General features: G+C 33.3%; 3 protein-coding genes across 3 annotated transcripts; all 3 read left to right on the top strand.

Annotated features, from left to right (window-relative positions):
* The first annotated feature begins 641 nt into the window (after positions 1–641).
* LOC123920233 (transketolase, chloroplastic) lies at positions 642–5293 on the top strand. Its single transcript, XM_045972445.1, has 7 exons — positions 642–1328; positions 2478–2568; positions 2738–2843; positions 2941–3223; positions 3579–3727; positions 3819–3972; positions 4048–5293. Exons 1-7 carry the CDS (start codon positions 852–854, stop codon positions 5005–5007), a joined length of 2220 nt encoding a protein of 739 aa, XP_045828401.1. The 5' UTR covers positions 642–851; the 3' UTR covers positions 5008–5293.
* A 1602-nt stretch (positions 5294–6895) lies between these two features.
* LOC123920232 (3-phosphoshikimate 1-carboxyvinyltransferase 2) lies at positions 6896–13413 on the top strand. Its single transcript, XM_045972444.1, has 8 exons — positions 6896–7596; positions 8103–8347; positions 8605–8758; positions 9474–9688; positions 9867–9984; positions 11776–11983; positions 12781–12842; positions 12932–13413. Exons 1-8 carry the CDS (start codon positions 7243–7245, stop codon positions 13148–13150), a joined length of 1575 nt encoding a protein of 524 aa, XP_045828400.1. The 5' UTR covers positions 6896–7242; the 3' UTR covers positions 13151–13413.
* A 6642-nt stretch (positions 13414–20055) lies between these two features.
* On the top strand, positions 20056–22679 carry LOC123920231 (UDP-glucuronate 4-epimerase 3). Its single transcript, XM_045972443.1, has one exon. It carries the CDS (start codon positions 20871–20873, stop codon positions 22191–22193), a length of 1323 nt encoding a protein of 440 aa, XP_045828399.1. The 5' UTR covers positions 20056–20870; the 3' UTR covers positions 22194–22679.
* Positions 22680–24360: the final 1681 nt, after the last annotated feature.

Below are 24360 nucleotides of genomic sequence, written 5' to 3'. Positions count from 1 at the left end.
TGTCGGTGTGGATAATTCTAGTAGGTCCAAAACTTAATACAATTATTAATTTATCAAAATTATTCATCTAAGTAGTCAATAATGTATAAGTATGTATTGTAACAAAAAAAAAGTATAAGTATGTATTTAAAAAATTACACTTTTGTCCTTTAACTTTGGCAAACTCTGAATTTTGATCCTTTAATTTTTAAAATAGCACTTGTGACCCTCTAACTTTCACAACCATGCGATTTTGGCTCATGATCAAGTCAACACACATCTGACAAGTAATTCACATGTCACATAATCATGTTTTGCCATGTGAATAATTATGCATGCCACATCAGTATATGTTGCAAATCACGGTGACGTGACACGTGAATCATTGTCAATATGACAAAACATGTTAATGTGACATGTAAGTCACTTGTTAAAATCAAAAGTGCAATTTAACCATTTAAACAAAACGCGTACCAAATAATTTACTCTAAATAATTCCTTAACATGATACACCAAAAATATACATATAGATGAGTCAAAGAATAATTACTCTCCCACATAAACATTGAACTAGTACATTTTTAGAGCCCAAAATAAATTGTTTGCCAAAAAAATGATTATCCTCCAACATAAACATTGAATTATACATTTTTATTTTTTTTGACAATTGAATTAGTACTACATTTTTATAGACCAAAATAAATTGTTTACCTAAAATAAAAATATTTTGTTTCTCTCTCTTCCATTGTACATGCATCACTCCATGGGCGACAACCTCAACAATCTCTCTACATAATCAAACAAACTACAATGAACTCTTCAAACCCACTTTCACATTCACATTCTCATCACTCTCTTTTTCTCTCACCATTATGGCTTCTTCTTCTTCTTGCACCTCCCTCTCTCTCGCCAACCCCCATCTCACACCCACCACCACCACCACCACCACCCGTCTCTCCTCTCTCCCATCAACAATCTCCCTCACCCGTTCACCAGCCCCTACTCGTCTCTCTCTCTCTCAATCCCAAACCCATCTTCGCCACATCACAATCCCCCATGCATCATCCACCCCTGCCGTAACACCAACAACTGAAACAACAACCCTTGTTGAGAAATCAGTCAACACGATCCGATTTCTAGCGATTGATTCAGTTGAAAAAGCTAATTCGGGTCATCCTGGTTTACCTATGGGTTGTGCTCCAATGGGTCATGTTCTTTATGATGAAGTTATGAGATATAATCCTAAAAACCCTTTTTGGTTTAATCGTGATCGCTTTGTTTTGTCTGCTGGTCATGGTTGTATGCTTCAGTATGCTTTGCTTCATCTTGCTGGTTATGATAGTGTTAAGGTAATTCTAAAATATTACTATCTGGGTTTTCTTTATTTGTTCAAAAGATTGAATCTTTTGTTGCTTTTTCTTATGGGTTTGTCAATTTTTGGTGTTTTTGTGATCTAGATAGATGGCACCTGACACAAAATACTAATAAGTTTTGTCTTGTCTGGTGTCTCTGTCGTTGCTTTATAGGTTGTGATTGATTTGTTCTGAAATTTTTGTCCAGATCTATTAGTGGATGTTTGGTTCCATTTTGGAGAGACAAAATTGATTTTTGAGGTGGAGAATTCATTTTGAAATGTTTGGTTACTCTAATGGTCCTTTTGGATTAGCTTATACAAATAAATAAATAAGCTTTTATGATAATTCATAAGTTCTTGCCAGTAAAAATTGTATCTTCATAAACTATTATTTCATAAAATACCTTAACAAACTTATAAATAATATATAAAAGCTTATTTATTTGTATAAGTTGTTTTGCATAAGCTAAAAAATAAGCCAATCCAAACAGGCCCTTAGTTGAATTGATTTTATCTTGAAGCTATCAATTGAAGTTTTTGAGTCTAAACGGGATTTTTGCACTGAAATGTATTGTTCATATTTATGTAAATATATCCCAACTCACTTTTATGTAAATATATCGAGACATAAACCACTTTACATTCAACTCACTTTTAAGTAAAGTTAATTTTATAAAATCAAATTTTGTCACTGCAAATATGCTCATTTGGCTTCACTTTTGGATGAGATGAAATTGATTCTAAGGCGTATAAAAGTGATTTTTACATGTTTTGTTGCGCTTGAGTAGAATTGTTATTCTAACTTGAACTATGAATTGGAGCTTTTGATTCTAGAATTGTTTTTTATACTCAAAATTTATTGTTGCACTAACCTTTACATGAAAGTATTCAAACATAAGTAACCAAGCACATGCTAAGTATCTTCATTAAAAAGTTTTGTTTTTATTATTGTTGTGGGCAGTGGGTGTGTGAGTGTTTGTCTCGCTCCATGTTGTTGAGTCATGTTTGTTGATTTTGAAGGTTGAAATAGTTTTGCAACACTAGCTTTTCCTTTTTGCTTATTGAATGAAAGTGTGTTCAAATTACTGTATTAACACTTTTCCGAAGTGTTGTTAATGTTGTTATGTTTGGGTTTGATATTTAGGAACAAGATTTGAAGGAATTTCGTCAATGGGGAAGTAGAACTCCTGGACACCCCGAGAATTTCGAGACTCCTGGAATTGAAGTTACAACAGGTTGGATATAACTTGAAGTTTGTATGCTAGTATATGACCTATTAGTTTCATTTTAGTTTTTGTATCCGCATATTTGTGTCCTATGATATATCGGTACCTGTACTACGTATCAGGATTTCATTGGTTGCTGTTTGTTTGATTATTTAATCTTTTCTTGCTAATTTTCCAGGTCCTCTTGGTCAGGGTATTGCCAATGCTGTTGGTTTAGCCCTTGCAGAGAAGCACTTGGCTGCAAGATTTAACAAGCCCGACAATGAGATCATTGATCATTACACGTAAGATGACCAAATCTCGTGTTTCTTGTTTTCTTCTTCTCTAATCTAACGGCCTTAGTTAAATGCTGTTTTGCTTATAAGTACTTGTTTTCTATAGGTATTGTATATTGGGCGATGGTTGTCAAATGGAGGGAATTGCAAATGAAGCTGCCTCACTTGCAGGACACTGGGGACTAGGGAAGCTAATTGCGTTTTATGATGACAACCACATTTCTATTGATGGTGACACGGAAATTGCGTTCACTGAGAGTGTTGAAAAACGTTTTGAGGGACTCGGGTGGCATGTTATTTGGGTACAGAATGGAAACACTGGCTTTGATGAGATTCGTGCTGCCATTAAGGAAGCAAAAGCTGTCAAAGACAGACCTACATTGATCAAGGTTAGTTTCAAATGGTTAAATTATAATAGGTTTAGCAAAATCTGTCGTGCATTTAGAACCAACTTGTTAAGACTTTGTTCTTTACAGACATACATTGTTGTTATTTTTTAGATATTTTGAAGAACAGCATAAGCTATTTTGTGTTTCCAGAGAAGCTACTAAAAGTGATTATTAGTTTTTAAAAGCTATAACAGAAAGATGAAAGATTCCAAATGTGATTTTTTTAAGAAAAGAATCACAGTGATTGTACTAAACAATGCTTCCACATTCATTATATGGAAACTGGAAATTGATTAGACTTGTAAGCTTTGTGCCTATCGGTTTAATTAATTGCTGATGTTTATCTATTTCACAGTTCACAACAACCATAGGTTATGGTTCTCCAAATAAATCAAACTCCTACAGTGTGCATGGAAGTGCACTTGGTGCCAAAGAAGTTGATGCCACAAGAAACAATCTTGGATGGCCATATGAGCCTTTCCACGTGCCCGAGGATGTTAAAAAGTATGGATGATGTAGTTATTGATTTATCTATTTTCTACCATGCTGTTTTGATAAATATGATACTTAATAAGAATTGCTTTTTCGTTTGCAGGCATTGGAGTCGCCACATTCCCGAGGGTGCTGCACTTGAATCTGAGTGGAATGCTAAGTTTGCTGCATACGAAAAGAAGTACAAGGAGGAAGCTACAGTATTGAAATCTATTATCAGTGGTGAATTACCCTCTGGCTGGGAGAAAGCACTTCCGGTGAGTAAATTTTGAATTTTCAAGTTTTTGAATATGTACCAACCGATATTGATCACCGTTCCAATTTGATTTCAGACTTACACTCCAGAGATCCCAGCTGATGCCACGAGAAATCTGTCCCAGACAAACCTTAATGCCCTTGCGAAGGTTCTTCCCGGTCTTCTCGGTGGCAGTGCAGATCTTGCTTCTTCCAATATGACCTTGCTGAAAGCGTTTGGAAACTTCCAAAGTGGAACTCCAGAAGAGCGTAATGTTAGATTCGGTGTTAGAGAACATGGAATGGGAGCAATCTGCAACGGCATTGCTCTTCACAGCCCAGGACTGATTCCATATTGTGCAACCTTCTTTGTTTTCACCGACTACATGCGCGGTGCCATAAGGCTTTCTGCCCTATCCGAAGCTGGTGTTATATATGTCATGACTCACGATTCAATAGGACTCGGAGAGGATGGGCCAACCCACCAGCCTATAGAGCACCTGGCAAGCTTCCGGGCAATGCCAAATATCTTGATGCTCCGTCCCGCCGACGGTAACGAAACTGCTGGAGCATACAAAGTTGCCGTGCTCAACAGAAAGAGACCCTCTATCCTCGCCCTTTCTAGACAAAAATTGCCAAACCTTCCCGGAACTTCTATTGAAGGAGTTGGAAAGGGTGGATACATCGTCTCAGACAACTCAACAGGAAACAAACCTGATGTCATTTTGATCGGAACCGGTTCTGAATTGGAAATTGCTTACTATGCTGCCGAAGATCTAAGAAAAGAAGGAAAGGCTGTTAGAGTTGTTTCCTTTGTTTCTTGGGAACTTTTCGATGAACAATCAGACGCTTACAAGGAGAGTGTTCTCCCTGGTGCTGTTTCGGCTAGAGTCAGCATTGAGGCCGGATCAACATTCGGATGGGAGAAAATTGTTGGAAGCAAAGGTAAAGCAATCGGAATCGACCGTTTCGGAGCTAGTGCTCCTGCAGGAAGAATATACAAAGAGTTTGGCATCACTAAAGAAGCTGTTATTGCTGCAGCAAAAGAGCTTATTTAGAACTATTAGTTTCTGTTTATTTAATAATTTTCTCTCTTTCTTTTCTTCTTGTTTTAGTTTTGATATATCTACACAAAGAAGGATGTTTTAGTAGCATTGTGTTGTTGCTTGAATAAGAAAAAGGTTAGAAGATTATTGTTGCCTGGGATTGTGAGTGAAGTTAAGCAACACAGATCAAAGAGTACACTAATAAATTTTTATGAACTTGTAAACTTTTCAACCAATTGAATTTTGTATTGCCACATTGTTAAATTCAATTATTTTCATGAGTTTTCATCTATATAAATGAAATATGGAAGAAAGGAGTTTGTGTATTTTACAGGTATCTTGTAGGCTTCTGTGGCCAAAACTCCAGGAATTCACCTGAAGGTGGACAAAAAATGTCTTAAGGTGTCTCTCCAATATTGAATGCAATCTTTGTTATTAATCTCATGACTTGTATATAACTTACAACTTCCATTTGAATCCTTTGAACTTTCACTTATCTTTTACTTTAAGCGTGACATGAAATTCCTTGAAAATATTCATTGTATCATTCATCAACTCCTTCAAAACTCCATGGTTGATCACCTATAGAATAAATCAACAATAATTAAAGACACACAAACCCAACATCATAATGAGAATAAACTCTTATTAACAACTTATGTGAAGAGTTGACTAAAACACTATACAATGTTTTGTACAACAATAGGACAACACAGCATAACTCTAACCAAATTACACCAAAATGTGAGAAGCCAATGCAAGCCTTAAAATAAACATACATCATCTCAACCTAGATAGACACATATGGTTCTAAATCTTGGTATTACATAAAAATTGAGATAAATCGTGTCGGGTCTACTTTCTGAAGGTTGAACATAAGATAAAGACATTGAGGAATGAAGATTAAACCAATTGGAGACAAGAATGTTATTCATGTTCTTTAATACCTAGATCTCCTGAATGTATATAAATGTGTTTTCTATTTAATAGACCCACTTTATTTTATGAAGGTCTATATGTTAGCAACTTGCACCTTTTATTTTGGACAAAAAAACCAGTTTTATTTTTTAAATGACTCAAAATTTAGGAGTAAAGTTGTAATTTTGATTTAATAAATGGACTTACTACTTCTGGCGAAAATGTAAAGGGATCCCAGTCCCACATTCTCCACATGGTTGGTGAGAACGAGTCGCTGCTGATTCACACACCACCAACCCAGCAACCCCACTCCCCCTCTCAGCTCTCACCAACCCATTCGTTAGTAAATGTGCTATGCAACCTCTCTTGAACTAATTCTAGCTATTAAATCATTTAAAAAAAAAAACAAACTTACTAATACTAAAAATGTGTGATCTCTAATTAACATTTTCTTTTTCTTTTTGTCTCTCACTATTTAGTTCAAGAGTCACTCATCAAGTTAAAAAAAATGTTAAAATAAAAGTAATTTTCAAAAAATTAAAATAGAATGACCTTCGAGTGCGGCGTTCTTTTATGTAATTCATCTATCTCTTATGTTTTTGGGTTGTGTGGAGCGATAGAAATCATAGATTATTCAAAAATTCAGAAAATTTCTTATCTAAATTGTTGGACAATATCAAATTCTACTCCTATTGATGGTTGAATGCAACGCACAATAATATAGTTTTAAACTACCATAATCGGTGATCGAGCCTGTTTTTTTGTTTGGTCATCGATTAAATCTGTAGTTTATGTTGTTTCCCTTATTGACGTTTTTTAAACTTTCGCAGTCTATCTCAGTACACATTGTGCTGATGAGACTACTCGGTTGGTTTTAATATATACTGTATCTCATTTTTGCCTACAAAAATTAAAATAGGAAATATTTATTTATTTTAATATGTTTTATTTAATTTAATTTTAACCTATTTTTAGACATCAAAATCCAATCCAATGCATGAATGAAATCCAAAATAGCTCAATCAATCACCCATAGTCAAGCATTTGAACCCATTTTCCTTGTTTGGTAGTAGGTGAAGTTCATGAATCAAAACTTGATCTTTTTCACTCAAATTATTTTCCTATAAGCACTTCATCATCATTGTAAAATAAAATTAGTTGGTAACTAATAAAATCCCTTTTCATCTCAATCCAACAACCACACCTTACACCTTACACCTTACACCAACCCCCAAACTCTTTCTCACAAAACCCTCCCAACAACAAAGAACAAAATATACATTTAACAAAAAACCAATAATAAAGTTTGAAACTTTAAGCAAAATTAAAATGGCCCAGTTGAGCAGAATCAACAATTTAGCTCAAATTACCGATTTTTTTCACCATTCATCCAATCCCCACAAACCCAATTCAGCAAAATCTGTTTCATTGAGGTCAAACCTTTGCGGTTCCTCAAAATCATGGAGCTTGAAGCATAAAAATGGAGTCTTTATTGAAAATTGTGATGTGGGTAGGGGAAATTCCTTTGTCATGAAGGCTTCTGCTTCGGTTGCTGCTGCAGAGAAGCCGTCCACGGCGCCGGAGATTGTGTTGGAACCCATTAGTGAAATTTCTGGGACTATTACATTGCCTGGATCAAAGTCTCTATCCAATCGAATTTTGCTTCTTGCTGCTCTCTCTGAGGTGAAACTTTTATTTGTTTGTATATTTTGTGGTTCTGCGATTGGGAGCTGAAATTTGATGTGCAGTTGATTTTGAGTGTTAAATTGATTTTAATTTGATAGTGAAAATGAAGCATTCATATCCCATTGCGGTCTTACCTGACTCGAGGGGTTAGTCTCTGCAATTGTGTGTAGAGATACTCGGTCTACCGATCTATATATGAATGCACACACATAGGGGATAGAATTCAGAATTGTAATTGTATATTCGAAAATCAACTGTTGAAATTGTAGCAACTTCAATATTTGTTATGCATGTTTATGAATTTTGCCACAATCTTAACCATTGATTTTTCAATCAACTATTACCATTGCACTTTATTCTTTTAAGTGCACTCGTCCACTAGAGGAGTCAATATGTGGTGTCTCGACTCTCGACTCTCACCTTTAGTTTATTTTTCACTGTTATAGTTTTATTACTTCCTTAATAGATGTCATGTTGAGTAGAAACTGCTATTTTTTATTCAGGGAACAACTGTTGTAGAAAACTTGCTGGATAGTGAGGATATTCATTACATGCTTGAGGCATTGAAGACCCTTGGACTTCGTGTAGAAGACGACAAAACAACTAAACAAGCAGTTGTGGAAGGTAGTGGAGGATTATTTCCCACTGGTAGAAAATCTAACGATGAAGTTAATTTATTCCTTGGAAATGCTGGTACTGCAATGCGTCCTTTGACGGCAGCCTTGGTCGCTGCAGGGGGGAATACAAGGTTTGTAGTGGAACTAAGCACAACAAATAAAATCTTCTCCTATCCTAATATGAAATTCATCCAGAGTATCGAATTTTCTTCTTAAAATAAACTTTAATTATGTGTCTTTATTTAACATATATGGAGTACAATGTTAACCAAAGGATCTTCAAAGTGATTATCTGCAACCTCACTACTTTCTTTGGTAGGAACTGTATCTTGTAGCATAATTTCTGGTCCTAGTCTAAATAGATGTACTTCATGTTTATATATTTCAGATACATACTTGATGGGGTGCCCCGAATGAGAGAGAGACCAATCGGGGATTTGGTTTCTGGTCTTAAGCAACTTGGTGCTGATGTTGATTGTTTTCTTGGCACAAACTGTCCACCTGTTCGTATAATTGGGAAGGGAGGGCTTCCTGGGGGAAAGGTAAGGCTAACATTAGTTTTCATCTGATGTCACATCAATGCTGTACTCTATCTATGCTTGTGTGTTTATATGACATCACTTCCATATCCACATTTCACGATAACCAGCGTGAGAGTTATCCAAGTCAAATTTCACAATTTCTTGTGCCGTATGAACTTTCCTGTTGGGAGTCTGGGAGAGTAAAACTCAGTTAAGGAGCCTCCCCTCCACTTCTTTAGAATAACTATTATAATACACTAAAGCCCTGTTTGATAAACAGCTTAGTCAAGCGCTTATCCTATAAGGGGTTTTGGATAAGTTATTTTATAACAAAAGATAAGATAACGTCAAACTGTTTTCATAAGCTATCATGGAGAGCTTATTGAAATAGGCTGAAAACAGTTTGTGTACATGTCATAAGCTGTTTTCATAACTTCTATCAAACAGTCTCACAAGTGCTTTTGTGCATAGATAAGCTCAAGCAAGCCAATCCATACAGACCCCAATTTGTTTTCGAATTAGATCCCTCACATGTATAGCCTTTCTACTACTATTCATGTATCCATTGTGCATCAAGTCACTGGCTTTCCATTTAAAAGAAATAGTTTACATACTTGCTTTAAAATATACCAAGCTTTTTAAATTATGCATTCACCTTCTCATTCTCTCCAAAGGAAATATTTTAATCGCTGTCATTTGATCCATTTTTAATCCTATTATCCCTTCTCGCATGCAGGTGAAACTGTCCGGATCTATTAGCAGTCAGTACTTGACTGCTTTGCTTATGGCAGCCCCATTGGCTCTTGGTGACGTGGAGATCGAGATTGTTGATAAACTGATTTCTGTTCCATATGTCGAAATGACTTTGAAGTTGATGGAGCGCTTTGGAGTCTTTGTAGAACACAGTGCTAATTGGGATAAGTTCTTGGTCCATGGAGGTCAAAAGTACAAGTAGGTTTCTATGATTTTGAGGCGCATCATTTTTTTTTTTTGGTTTTTACCCTCTGGTTCCTAGGGGAAGGGGGCCCTAGTAGTCCAGAGTTCGGGGCGAGTTCTGGCATCAAGGGGAAGGCGCATCACTTTTTACCATCTTAATGCTATGAGATTAATAAATGTTATTTCCTATTAGGTCTCCTGGAAATGCTTTCGTTGAAGGTGATGCGTCGAGTGCTAGTTACTTCCTAGCTGGTGCAGCAGTTACTGGTGGAACTATCACTGTTATAGGCTGTGGGACAAGCAGTTTACAGGTATTTAAGCTTGAAATAATTTAGAGTTTATTTATTAAAAATTATTTGAGACAAAAATAACTTATTTGAACTAATAAATCATTTTTAGTGATTTGAATTGTATTTATTTAAGGTTTTAAAATTTAGTCAGAATCTAGAAAAATGATTTTTCTGATTAAAATGAGAAGTTGTTAGTGTTAGTAGCTTTTGAAAAAAAACCTGATTTTAATGAGTGTGGTAAATGAGAGAGAAGATTAAAAAAGCGATTTCACTATTATATACAAACAAATTAGTTTTTGCTTCACATACAAGTCTCCAAAAGTAATATCTAAATTATTAAGAGGGGAGGGGAGGGGAGAGGAGGGGAGCAAAATCCCTCCAAAACACAATTTTTGCTTTCCCCCAAATTGGGGGGATTTGGAGGGGAGGGGAGGGGAGGGAAGGTGATATGTATTATTACAATTTTAATTATATTAACATAATTGTCCTCATAGTTATTTTAAAATACCAAATCATCCATTTCTATTATGTTCCCAACTTTCTATTTTTTAAAAAATCATTTTATTACATATATATACTTTTAATATCTTACCTAAACTTCTTTATGCTAATTCTTCATATATATCTTTTTCTTTGATACGTAATTTTTATTTATTTATTTAATATCCATTTTCTTTTGATATAATCAAGTAATGTTTTTTACCTTACAAATACTTTTTTTCGTATGTTTTCAATTTACGTATACTTTTTTTTGAAGCATTGCTACATATGTATACTTATTCATTTCTAATGTTGGTAACAAACATGTTTTATATTATTTTTATAGTAATTTTCTAACCAATTTTTTATTTAATATATTGTTTTATAATTATTTTTTGTTGTCGTGTAGGGTATTAGAAGTGCTCTAATATTTTTTATCACCGAATTTTTTGTTAAATTTTTATATTTTATCAGTTATGGAGTTTTTGGTTATTGATTTTTCACAGTTTTTAGTTTTTTTTTGTTTGCCAATTGAGTTTTCATATTTTGTTCAATTGTTCATGATACCGTGTTAAGATTATAAGGACAGAAAAGTAAATTAATTTTAGAATCCCTCCCCTCCCCTCCCCTCCCATCAGTTGAACCAAACAGACACATAATCACTTTTATTCAAATCTTAAATAAACAGGCTCATACTGGTATCTGATATTTTCCGGCCTATGCTGTATCGTTTTCCTTATTCAAGCCCCTTCTTTTCTCTTTCCTTTGGCTCCCTAAGTGTTTATCGTTGTATTCTCAACTGCTTTTGATGTTCTATTTCATCTCTTCAATTGCTTCGTCTGCGACTATCCTTTCTAGTAAACAATTCCTTGTCTCTTATAAGAATCAACATTATCATATGAACAATAGGACCATCACTGCCCTGCCTCTCTTGGTATACATTTTCTCATTGCTGTCCTACAAATACATATTATTCTCTATTGTTTAACACAACCAAAAAGTAAAGAATTCAGATCACCGGATAATGAATTAATGATATTTCAATATTGGAACTGGTGAATGGATATCTGTCATTCACAACTTCCAAGTAAATTGGCTGAATCGTTCTATTGGTTAGCCATTTGTTAACACATTTGTTAGTTGGTGACCAGAAAAACTGTATGATGTAGTTATCAAACCGCTATTTAGCTACTCCTTGATGAAGTGTCAGTCTATTTCAATGTGTTTTGTCTTGTTATGCTGAATAATATTCTGATCAATACTACTGATAGATAGTTGGTTTATTGTCATATATTTACAACACTTTTGTTTAACTTTGTCGTTCTTTTAAAGGGAGATGTAAAATTTGCTGAAGTTCTTGAAAAGATGGGAGCTAAAGTTACATGGACAGAAAACAGTGTCACAGTTACCGGGCCTCCACAGGATTCTGGTCGGAAAGTCTTGCAAGGCATTGATGTCAATATGAACAAGATGCCGGATGTTGCCATGACACTTGCTGTTGTTGCACTATTTGCTAATGGTTCCACTACTATTAGAGATGGTATAGTTTAGCTGTTTGTTTTATTGCTTTAAGAGCTTATTTTAACACTTCTATTATTGCCAGTGAAATTATTTTGATCTTATCCTAGAACATCTTAGGTTGTGTCTTGGGATTATTTTCTTATCTTAGAGTATCTTAGATTATCTCATAGGATTAGTTTCCATATTTCTTATATTGTCTCACGTGAATAATATTTTCCTACGGTATATTCTAATGGATTATTTTCAAAGTCACATCATAATTTTTCCACTAACCCTCTGACATGGCCTTTTCAAAGCTATTGTTTTGCGTTGAAAGGTCTCTTTTTTGTTCTCGAGTTCTTTTTCCAAAATTATATTTTATTGGAAAAAATGGGGATGGGGAAATTATTATTCATCAAAGTGACATTATTGACTCTTTCACAATTGTCCCTGAGGGGATTTAAATTCCGTCCCTTGTGGTTACAAATTTTTTAATGGTTGAATGGTGCTAGTTTTGTTAAAAGGGAACAAGGGTGGGAACATTTCTCTTGTTGGCATAACATCATGTGCATTTTATGACATGAAGCATCGACATAGACACCAGACACGACACTAACATGTTGACATCAGTAATAATTTGAAAAAAATGGAATAATTAAATGCAACATTTGTCTGTGTTAGAAACTGACACATATAGGACACATAACGCACCGTCAATCTGGAGTGCCGTTGCTAAATAGATTTTATAATATTCCCTACTTTTATGTACTTGAACTATTTAGCAAACTTATTTTTAGCTCATAAACTCATTTATTCAATATTTCATCTATTTTTCAGTGGCAAGTTGGAGAGTTAAAGAGACAGAAAGAATGATAGCAATCTGCACAGAACTCAGAAAGGTGAGTCTCATGCTGATGCTTCCTTTGTAGTTTCCAACTCGCTGAATTTTCACATGACACTCAATTTATTTACTTTATCGATATTTCAGCTAGGAGCAACAGTCGAAGAAGGTCCTGATTACTGTGTGATAACACCACCTGAGAAATTGAATGTGACATCAATAGATACATATGATGATCATAGAATGGCCATGGCATTTTCTCTTGCTGCTTGCGGTGATGTTCCGGTTACCATCAAGGATCCTGGTTGCACCAGAAAAACTTTCCCTGATTACTTTCAAGTCCTTGAGAGGTTTACAAAGCATTGATCATTCTTCTTGTATATTAAGTTAGCTATAGGCAAGAGAGATAAACTGAAGGGAAATAAAACACTCACAAAGTTGTGAGTATTTGGCTTGGTTTTTGTTTCTAAATGTTCCCTTGTAAGGACTTTTAAGATTATTTGTATTGTTGAAATGAGGTATTATTGATTTTGTTGTAAGAATGTAATTTAAATCATCAATACTTAGTATGTATTTGGTTTCACCGTGGCAAAATTGATTTTGATTGAATTGATTTTAGTTAAAAGCGAGTTTAAGGAACATGTGGTTCAATTGTCAACTGTTGCTTAGGAACATGAATTTCATAGTCACTCATACATATAGCCTATAGGGAAGGTAATGATTCTGCAGATACCTTAGCTAATACAGGTTTAGATCTGGATGACTTTATTTTCTGGAACGAGGCTCCTGTAGAAATTTGTTCTAGTCTAGAAACAAGCTAGGCTTGCTTTGTTACAGGTTCTGCAAATAAACATTTTTACTTGTTTAGCAGCATTATTTTATGAATGAATATAAAATTGTCATCATGGCCTTGTGACCATCATGTTCTTCTACCACTTTTTTGGACCTGAATTACATGCAATCAGATGAAATTTGACTGTCTGAATCGTTTATAAAATTTATGTTGATGTTGATATTTTGAGAATGTGCTGAACCAAAGAGCAATGAGACCTACATGATATAGAAAGATTCAAATGATATTATTATTCAATCATAGAAAACATGTTAAAAAGGTTGTATAGAAGATATTGTTGTATTTGAATTCCATGCAATAATAGAAAGATTCACTTAAGTTTTTATTCAATAATAGAAAACATGTTAAAAAAGTTTTTAGAGAAGATATTGTTGTTGTTAGTACAGCAATCAGAAAATCACTCATTTGTCCCATAAGTTCAACTTAGGTCGTAGCTGCAAGGATGCTGATTTGTAGGGACTTGAGTTTCAAATTTAGGATTCCCTAATTCTTTATAGTTAAGGTGTGTGTGTCTAGCTGGCCGTTAAACAATTTGACAAAAAAAAAAATCACTTAACGCAATCACACAATCTAAATTGTCAGAATAAAAATTGGATGATCTTGGCTCGATAGAAGGAGGAACCGAGTCCATATTAACACGTGCAAGGTTCCATCTCATTAATTTGTGAGGACACAAGATTTTTTGTTTACTTGTAACTCATCTCACACTCCATTCATACTATGATAACAATATTAACAAAGAGAATCCAAATTCGAATATTGATAACATTGCTCTTTTGAGGCAATCACACCTTGAATTTTTCTCTTTACGACCCCATCTTTCTCTTAGGCCCTCCAAATTTCCAGTTTTACCCTAGGATCTAAGTTTGGAAAACATTTTCCGCTCGCTGGATTTCAAAAAATATATTCTGAACTTGTAAAGAGAATGATGGAGGTGTAAAGAGAAAATTTCTTACACCTATCATCAGTGGATGTGGGCTTAATTTATAGCCCATATTCACTGGGTCATGGCCTTTGCAAATATTTTTCAAATATTTTTCACTAATCTTATGAATGTTGATGTTTTCTCTTCCCACCCCCCGTGAATCTTTTATCCCACCCGAATTTCCAATTTTGCCCTTGAAAAAACTTCGTTTCGTAGAAATCGAAGTTTTTTTTTGCCTTGAAAATAAATTTCGGTTTCTAAAAACTGAAATTTACTCTGAATTTGCACTAGTAAAAATTCGGTTTTTGCGAACCGAATTTTTATGCAAGGGCAAAACTGAAATATTGGGGGGTATAAAAGATTCACGGGGAGGTGAGAAGAGAAAACATCATGAATGTTCTTAGATGCAAAATATTTATGTCCCTCATGTGACATAGTATTCAGAAATTTATTGTTCATTGAAATATTGCATATATAAGGGTCAAGTTCAATACTCCATTCAACACTTCACATGGCCATCTCACTAAATCAATACTAAAAAAACTGTATTAGCAGCACTAAAGTGTGGGTATTTTTAATACATGCATGTGACACTGCACTAAATATTTTACAATAAAAAGATTGGTTTAATAATAAAATATGTACAAGTCCAGCTTAGGTTAATTCCAATTAATCATGGAGAATGATGATAAATGAATTAAAAGTAAGGCAACCTTAATGAACTTTTGTATATTTTCTCTCTAAAAAAGTGTCACATATTCACATAGCACATGGAAAGAGTGCTTATGAGGGATACTATTTTTTGTCCCTTACCTAATAAGAGATAAAGAGAATATTAATTGAATTATTACAAAGAATACCGACACCACTTTTTTTTTTCTTTTCTAAAATTTGTTATTAATTTATTATGCTTTTAACTTTATTTTTCTTGTTCATGTGTTTTTGTTTTCTTTGATAGTGATAAATATGATGATATTGTGTTGTCAAAAGGTGTCAAATTATATTGATTGAGATTTTAGACAAAGACTTTTGTTTATTTATTTTTATAATTTCTTATTAGTATTGTTAAATTTTTTTAAAACTCAAATTATTTTTCAGAATTTATAGAAAGTATGGTGCAATTTTTTATAAACCAAATTCATCTCTGTAGCTAACATAACTGTATATAGTTAGTTCAACTTGCAAAGCTAAATTGATAACTAAGTTTTTTGCAAAACCCCACTTGGACCATTTCCGTGTTGACAGTTGGTTCATTGCTTTAGTTTCTAGGAACTTCTATTTTGTCTTATAAGATTAATTAGAAGTTGGATATTTTATTGTCCTATGCGCTTTTGTGTGGGCACACTGGGTTAGGTTTATGTCCCACCAATTTTTGTATATATTTTATTTTCTTTTTTTAATAATAATATGAGCTATAGGTGAAAGACGAAGAAAAAAAAGTGTGATGTCTATCCCTACTTGATGTTTAGATGCTCTTAATTTATATATATAAAAAAAACCTAGAAGACCACCATAAACTAAAAAGACTAGGAGAGAACCACAATAAGCTCCACCAATTGTTGCATTTTAACCAAGTTATTGTTGTGTCTCGACGGATGTTCGGTAGATTGCTACCTTGGACAAAAAACAATTACAAAACAAAAATTTGACATTACATTTTTGTCCAGATTTGAAGTCATTGAATTTATGTGTCATCTCACTTATATATCGTTCAATATTCTATTTTTTTGTTAACGTAGAACTTTTAACTCACACTTTGCCGCAATAATACCCTCTTCAAGCATGAGTCCATTCAATTCATTACGCTATTCCTTAAGTAGAAATTTTTTCTTCCACATACACTTGCACCATTGTTGTCGATGCATCAATGGGACTTGTCTTCTAACTACTATTGTCAAAGAATACTTTTGACGCAAGAAGTCAGTCCCTTTAGTAACTATCGACTCTAATATTATTGTTGGATCGTGAAAGAACCCTGACAGATCATTCATATTGAACCAAGAACAACCACATAAATGAACGATATATATACCCCATCTTCACTTAAAAACCTTAAAACTTTGGATAGTGATGTGATATATATATCTCATATTTGTGTGGTTGCTCTTACTCAATATAGATGATTTTTCAGAGCCCTCACGACACGACCCATGAGTTATCAAGGGTTTGAGCAAATTGAGTTGCTGGATACTGCTACATGGGGAGACCTAAAATTTTCTCTTTAAAATAAGCAATGTCCTTTTGGTCATTGCAGTTTAATGTAATTTTTGTTTAATATTTAATATACTTTACCTATTAATTAAAATAAATGAACTTATATTTAATTTGAAACACAAATGGGGTAGATATTTTAATATAATAGTTTCACAAAGGTTGTGTAAATGTTTTATTTTTGAGTAAAATATTTATAAGTTACTTAAGAGTTTTTTTATAGATGATGTGAGACGGAGTCAATGATGTGAGATGTGGGAAACAATTTCTAGTAATGCAACTAATTAGAATTTATTCTTTTTAACACAATAAATAAAAATTGGAAAAATATTATTAATTAAAATAAGAAAAATGTTATGTAAACACAAATTTATAAACAAAAATATGACAATGGACCGGTTTGGTGCACTTTTTAACTCTTTTAATAATTTTTTTAGATGACTCAATGTGCGGTATAAATTGAACGATGTCAAAATTTGTGTTCATATAATTTAGCTCTTAAAATTTAAAAATAATAATAGTAATCATTTTACAATCATATCTGATAAAATTTGAACTTTGTCTTGTATTTTTTTTTTTTAATGGCGTTTGAACTTTGTCTTCTGATTTTTTTTTTTTACGGTATTTGTCTTCTAATTATATATATATATTAAGTTTTTTGTTTTTGTTGAGCTAATAATGTGTTTGCATTGAATTGAGTACATCGATTAAATGCCTACTGACACATAAATACACAAACGTACTTATTCTTTTTTTTTTTTTTTTGGAATGGACAAACGTACTTATTCTAAGAAGAGTGTTTTTCATATAAGGGACACACGTTAAGAGAAATATAAATTAAGAAAATTTGATAGAATATAAAATCCACCGATTATAATGTGACACATTTATATACAAGTGTTATAAAATTAGTGAAGGATACTATATTGTCCTCATTTTGGTTGAACTATTCCTTACGTGCACATGGTACGTACTTTGCTGCCCCTAACATAAATTGCAACATTATGTCAAAAAAAAAAAAACATAAATTGCAACATAAGGATTCTTGGTTGGTAGATGCTTATATTCCTTCATTTTCAACTTCCATATCTCTCTCAATTAACAAAAAAAAAAAAATTTTAAAATGTGCTCCAACACTAACAAATAGACACATCAATCTAAATTAAGATTCGATTATATATTATTTCATAAAGTAATTTTAAAAACATAAAATCAATTTTGATTATTATTTGAAATTTTTTAGTATTCTTATCATCTCTTGAATTGATTCTAGCTTTTTTCAAGAGACACCGATTATACCTAGAAAATGTGATTTTGAACTTGATGAAGCTGTGAAAATAACTACAACATTAAATTTATTAGGTCAAATGCATCTAGGGATTCTTTAAGTTTCGCGTTTGTAATAGTTAAGCCCATTAAGTTTTATAGATAAATTGAACATAACAACAACTGAATTAAGATTCATTGAAATGAATACAACTAATTACCTAGACGAACACAGCTGAATATAATGCCATGTAAAATCAGTTGATACAAAATCAACTGAATGTAGCTGTTATTGTCTTATTGAGTTGTGGCTTGTGTAAATGTTAATTAAAGGCTAGCTTAAGATAATTTGTATTCATAAAATAAATAACATTAAGCTGATCACTAGGTCAAATTGCAGAGTTTAAGGTATTTACAAATAACATCAAGGGAAGTCATGAAGTTAAGCAAGGTGAACATTACTACATTAAAAATATACATATTGAGAACATAGTAAGCTAGTAGATGGTTAGTCAAATTAGTAGATTTTGGCCAATAATTTTTCCAATTGAGTAGGTCATGATTTAACTAATTTAACATGCATATCAACACACATTCGATCTTAAGATATATTATATGTTAAGAAAAATTGATATCGTAATATCTCAATATTGGTTGAGATCTATCAAGTGAAGTTCCATTGGTTGGAAGAATCGTGTTTGAGTGAGATGAATATCTTAAGATTTTGAGTAAAAGTGTGGTGTCAAAGTCACTTATAAAGTTATTTAATCTCTAATATGCCGATCCAACCTAGTGAGCTCCACGACCCAACACTAATATATTTTGAAATATGAAAAATTAAATACTAGTGGAAGAATGTGTATGGAGCCTATTTTCAAAACTAACTTTTCATTTTAACTAAGAAATTTAACTCAAGTGGTTAATAAGTTCTCATTACCTCGCATCTGAACTCTGTATTACTGGAACCTCTTTTCCTTGAAAATTTCCTTACTAATATCTTAACTAGCGCCTTAGAGAGCTATTTAGACGAATTGTTTGGAAGAATTCGAGTTCGAATATTCCTGTTAAGATCAATTCTTAATCAAAGTTTACTTACGACCGAACTCTGAATTATCGGAATTCATTTCTCTGAAAATCAGAGGATTAATACTAAAAAAGAAGAAGACAAAAAACACATAAAAGATTAAAACAAATTATATATGCCTTCGGTGCAAGAATTGAGATGGAAATGTTTGAATTGTATTTTAACTTCCAAGAAGAGATAAGTCAAAAAAGAACAAAGGATTTTTATCTTTATAATATGAGTACTATATTTAGTTTGAGACTTTTAAATGAAACCATATATTAAATTACACTTTGTGCCCATTTAGAAGTCTCTTGATGAAAAAGTTGCGTCAAGGTATCAAATACACTTTGTGCTCATAGTTTACTTTGATTATAAGTAATGCATAATAATTTATAAGCAACACAACGTGCATCTAATTAATTTTCTTCCAAAATTACTAAGCTTCTTGTTGAAAGTAAAAAGTAAAAACCTATTTAGTGAATCTAGCCATGATTTGTTTCATTTTCAAGTCATCAAATTTCAACTTGTACAGTATATATAATGTTTGATAATTAGTTAGGTAATAATATAATTAGTTTCATTTGTCAATTTGTCAACTTTGGGAAGTATCTATTTATTTTTTACTACTACTTAAAACAAGTAGTAGTAATATTTAGCATGACATGTACCAAAATAAGTAAAAAGAAGTTTATTTTTAGTTTGACTCTCTAAATTCTTTGAATTTAAGGGTTAATTTTCCAATGGTGTAGAAATAAAGAAACCCTTTATAGCAAAACAAAAAAGTCACAAAATCTCATCCATTGAATTTGCACATTTTCATTCAACAAACCAACCATTATGTTTCTTAATTCTCAAACTTGAAAACACCTCCACCCCAATTAAAAAGGAGAGAACTTTCCTCCACACAACAATATTCTTAAACAAATGTCTACAATAAAAAAAATATTTTTTAAATAATTAAATAATAAATTAAAAAATCCTAATTTTAAGGATCTCCAACCAATCAAATTAGCATATAGCATATTTTAGAGATAGATGAAAAAAAAAATTAGACATCTTTGAATGGGACCTTTTTGTTCTTTCTTTGAGGCAAACAAAGAAATGAAACTAATTCATTGAATTAACCTAACCTAAACTTTGAATCACATGTTCTTAATCACTTTGAACCTCTCACAAAATTATTGATGCAATTTTGTTCTTGAAAGTTGAAAACCAATTTTTTGTCCGTGAAACTATTCAAAAACAAAAGTGTGCCCACCACCACCTCCAACCCATTCCTACAAGAAACAAGATTCCCAAAAAAGTGACTAGAAAATTAAATAAATAAAATTAAAAATTAAAAACCCTAAAAAAAAAATCAAAAAAGAAAGCCAACTCATTAATTTTTGTTTATTAAAAAAAAATCAAAAACCCTCATATTTTCTTTTTCCTTGTTATAATTATTATTATTTTTTGATTCTTTCTATCACTTTCCTCAATCTCAGAAACAAAGAAAGAAACACACACACCACACCACCATTTAGAAGCATTGCCCCAATTTCTTAAAGAGAAACCCTAATCTCAATTTTTTGAGAAACTCAAATTTGGGGGAACCTAAAGAACGAGCTTAGAATTTTGAATCGGCATCGAAATTCGAAGAAATCGAGTAAGAGAAATCTTGGGTACCTTTCAAAATCTGAAATTTTTCTTTCTATCTTTCTGGGTACTTACCAATCAATTACCTACCGTTTTTTTTCCCATCAAAATCTGACATTTTCTCGAGAAAATGTCTCAGCTGAAACAAATGTCGCACTCTGATAACAGTGCTCCATCGACGCCGGGAAAGTTTAAGATGGAGAAAGCTTCTTACTTCAACCGTGTACGGTGGCACACTTCTCCGGCGAAGCTTTGTCTTTGGACATTTGTTTTCTCAGCGGCGATCTTGATCTTCTTTTTCCGTTCTCCGGCGACTTCTCCTCTTCCGGCAGACCCTTCTCGTCGTTCTCTGAGAAGTCCTGCCAGCTGGGGTGGTCCTGTTTGGGAGAAACGTGTTCGTTCCTCCGCTAGAGTCCGGTCTAGAAACGGATTATCCGTTCTTGTGACCGGAGCTGCTGGTTTCGTCGGAACACATGTCTCTGCGGCACTTAAACGCCGCGGAGATGGTGTTCTTGGGATTGATAATTTCAATGACTATTATGACCCTTCTTTGAAGCGTGCACGTCAAGCACTATTGGAAAGAACTGGTGTTTACATTGTTGAAGGTGATATCAATGATGCTGCTTTGTTAAGGAAACTTTTTGAGGTTGTTCCTTTTACTCATGTTATGCATTTAGCTGCTCAAGCTGGTGTGAGGTATGCTATGGAAAATCCTGGTTCTTATGTTCATAGTAACATTGCTGGTTTTGTTAATTTGCTTGAAGTTTGTAAAAGTGTTAATCCACAACCTTCAATTGTTTGGGCTAGTTCTAGTTCTGTTTATGGATTGAATACTAAGGTACCTTTTTCTGAAAGGGATAGAACTGATCAACCTGCTAGTTTGTATGCTGCTACTAAGAAAGCCGGTGAAGAAATTGCTCATACTTATAATCATATATATGGTCTTTCTTTAACTGGTTTAAGGTTTTTCACTGTTTATGGTCCTTGGGGTAGGCCTGATATGGCTTACTTTTTCTTTACTAGAGATATATTGAAGGGGAAGACGATTCCGATTTTTGAGGCAGCGAATCATGGTACCGTTGCTAGGGATTTTACTTATATTGATGATATTGTGAGGGGGTGTTTAGGTGCTTTGGATACTGCTGAGAAGAGTACTGGTAGTGGTGGGAAGAAGAGGGGGCCGGCGCAGTTGAGGGTTTTCAATTTGGGGAATACCTCACCTGTTCCTGTTACTGATCTTGTGAGTATTTTGGAGAGGTTGTTGAAGACTAAGGCAAAGAGGAATATTATGAAGTTGCCGAGGAATGGGGACGTGCCTTTTACTCATGCGAATATTAGCTATGCACAGAGAGAGCTTGGTTATAAGCCTGTGACGGATCTGCAGACCGGTTTGAAGAAATTTGTGAGGTGGTACTTGAATTACTATGCTGGTGGGAAGAAAGCTGTTGAGTGATGATGGATTCTTTTTTTATATAGGATCTTTGAATTCTTGTTCATTATGATTCTTGTGATTGTTCCCTTAGCATTTTATCTGCCCGTGTTGCTCGAATCACCATGTTTCATACTTTGTCAAAGATGTGCCTTATTAGGGAGGAACCCTTGTTTCCTGCACTGAGGAAGTTTTGTTGTTGATGGAGACTGAGAGATTATTTGCCCGGGCACCCTATTTTCCAGTGTCAAAGAAAACAAGATACATCATCATATTCTCTTTTATTCTTTTTTTCCCTCCTCTTGAATGTAATTGTTGTAGTTTTAGAAATGTAGCATTCATGACTGGTAGAGCATATGCTGATTGGTGGCAGTGTATAATTTGTTAAGGAAAATGAGTAAAATCATACAATAGTTTGATTTCCAGTTTTCGAACTGAATGAATCAATAAGACATGTATTTTATTTGCATATGTAATTTTTCAGCTATAAATGGACTCCTGTATTAATAATTCTGTGCACAATTCTGTTGCTATTGCTAACATTTTCGAATCGGTTATGTCGCACCAGGCACCTTCTCCCTTGGAACTGCCAGCCTGCATGGTATGTTTTGTCGGTACAAAGATCTTGAAACTTACTGCAGGTAGTTGTTTTCGTTATTAGATTAGTGCTTCTCAATGTTGTTTAATAGTGGCTATTGCAGCGCTATAAGCTGTAGTGTAGCAGAATCTAAAATAAAGCGCTATTGTTTGCGATCTATGATTGACAACGTTGGTGCTTCTTAGTATATACAAGTCGCACGATTTGTAAAGAAGCATTGTCAACTTGATTTTGAGTTTTTATGCTGTATTGCCATTTGAATAATAGGATAATTTTTGAAATAATTTTGGGATCAACTTGCAATTTCATAGCTCTTTGATCTCTTTTTATCTTAATAATCTTGATCCATTTTTGTAGCTTTTCATTTTTGATCCATTGATGTGACTTTACATGTAAATGTGTATGGAGTCTTTTTGGTAAGGACATGCTTGTGCATTCATTTAGGCACTTTTTTGCAATCTATTCCAAATTTAAGCTTTGTTGTTTGTGAATTGTACACTTAATATTTATAACTTTCTTTCCATTTCCTTCATGTATTGATTCCATGTTTGGCTTGTTCTTTTATGGAATAGTTTACTTGCATGAAAGGTTTAATCGCGTAGAGTTTGTTGGTTTCAGATCTGATTCCAAGCAGCCACTGTTTAACTGGATTTTTGAAAGTTTCCTTTGAGTTTGTATATTTCTATTAATGTATAGTGAATCTTCCATTTATAGGTATAATATGAAGACCTTTTAATTTCATTTTTTCCTCAATATGTAAAGAATTTAGCAAATTTGGTAGTAGTGATAGATTGAGTTACTCTAGTTGAAACTTGAAACTTACATGTTATCAATTACTTGTACCATATGATAGATAAGTTGATTAGGATATAAATTGATTGTAAGTTAAGCAAATTGAGTTATGTAATTATCAATTTTGCATTAGGTATTTATCAAGCAAATGGATGTTTCTGGAAAGTATTGCTAGATTAGGTTGATGAACATCCTTATACACTTACTATAGTAATGTGTTGAATGGTTGCATTTAATTTAGAAAGAACTGAATTACCATCTATGTAGCTATATGGTTACCATCTATGTAGCTTTAGGGTGTAATTTGCAAAGAGAAGTGCTATATATAGCGAAGTACATCTCTCGTGAACATCATGAAAGATTACTTGTCAACAGTAGAAAAATTAGACATCCGTATTTGACGGAAATCAAGAGTGTATAGCCAATTACACGTTTCGTTATCTGTTCGCTATAGCCCCTCCCGATTCAAATATCGTTTCTCATTTGCAAAACACCAATAATATTATCTTATTACAATCCTTGTGTTTATAATGAACTTCTATTAATATTTTGGTATAATATTATACCAAAATTGCATTATGGTTTCTCTGTTTGATTTTCATTCCCTTCTTTCCTAATAAAAGAAATTCCATTTTGATTGCCTAAAAACTATGTTGCTAACAAAATTTTAAATCTTTGATTATCATGCCATTTGGAGTTTAGATAGATAATGTGACTTGGCAATTGCATGATAGAGTGACCATTTAGCACAGATAAGCTCTTTTTTCTCGAAGGTTCTCAAAGGAAGAGAGTTATAATAAT

This window comes from Trifolium pratense, linkage group LG4 (assembly GCF_020283565.1).
Source record: "Trifolium pratense cultivar HEN17-A07 linkage group LG4, ARS_RC_1.1, whole genome shotgun sequence".
In the NCBI taxonomy this organism is placed as follows: Eukaryota; Viridiplantae; Streptophyta; class Magnoliopsida; order Fabales; family Fabaceae; genus Trifolium; species Trifolium pratense.
The sequence above is the reverse complement of the archived record's forward strand: the minus strand, read 5'-3'. Positions and strand labels throughout refer to the sequence as shown.

Coding starts and splice junctions, on each gene's coding strand:
- LOC123920233 (XM_045972445.1), top strand. CDS start 852: ATGGCTTCTTCTTCTTCTTGCACCTCCCTCTCTCTCGCCAACCCCCAT. Junction 3,224..3,578: donor ACAGACCTACATTGATCAAG/GTTAGTTTCAAA, acceptor TCTATTTCACAG/TTCACAACAACCATAGGTTA. Junction 3,728..3,818: donor GTGCCCGAGGATGTTAAAAA/GTATGGATGATG, acceptor TTTCGTTTGCAG/GCATTGGAGTCGCCACATTC.
- LOC123920232 (XM_045972444.1), top strand. CDS start 7,243: ATGGCCCAGTTGAGCAGAATCAACAATTTAGCTCAAATTACCGATTTT. Junction 9,985..11,775: donor GTGGGACAAGCAGTTTACAG/GTATTTAAGCTT, acceptor GTTCTTTTAAAG/GGAGATGTAAAATTTGCTGA. Junction 12,843..12,931: donor TCTGCACAGAACTCAGAAAG/GTGAGTCTCATG, acceptor TCGATATTTCAG/CTAGGAGCAACAGTCGAAGA.
- LOC123920231 (XM_045972443.1), top strand. CDS start 20,871: ATGTCTCAGCTGAAACAAATGTCGCACTCTGATAACAGTGCTCCATCG.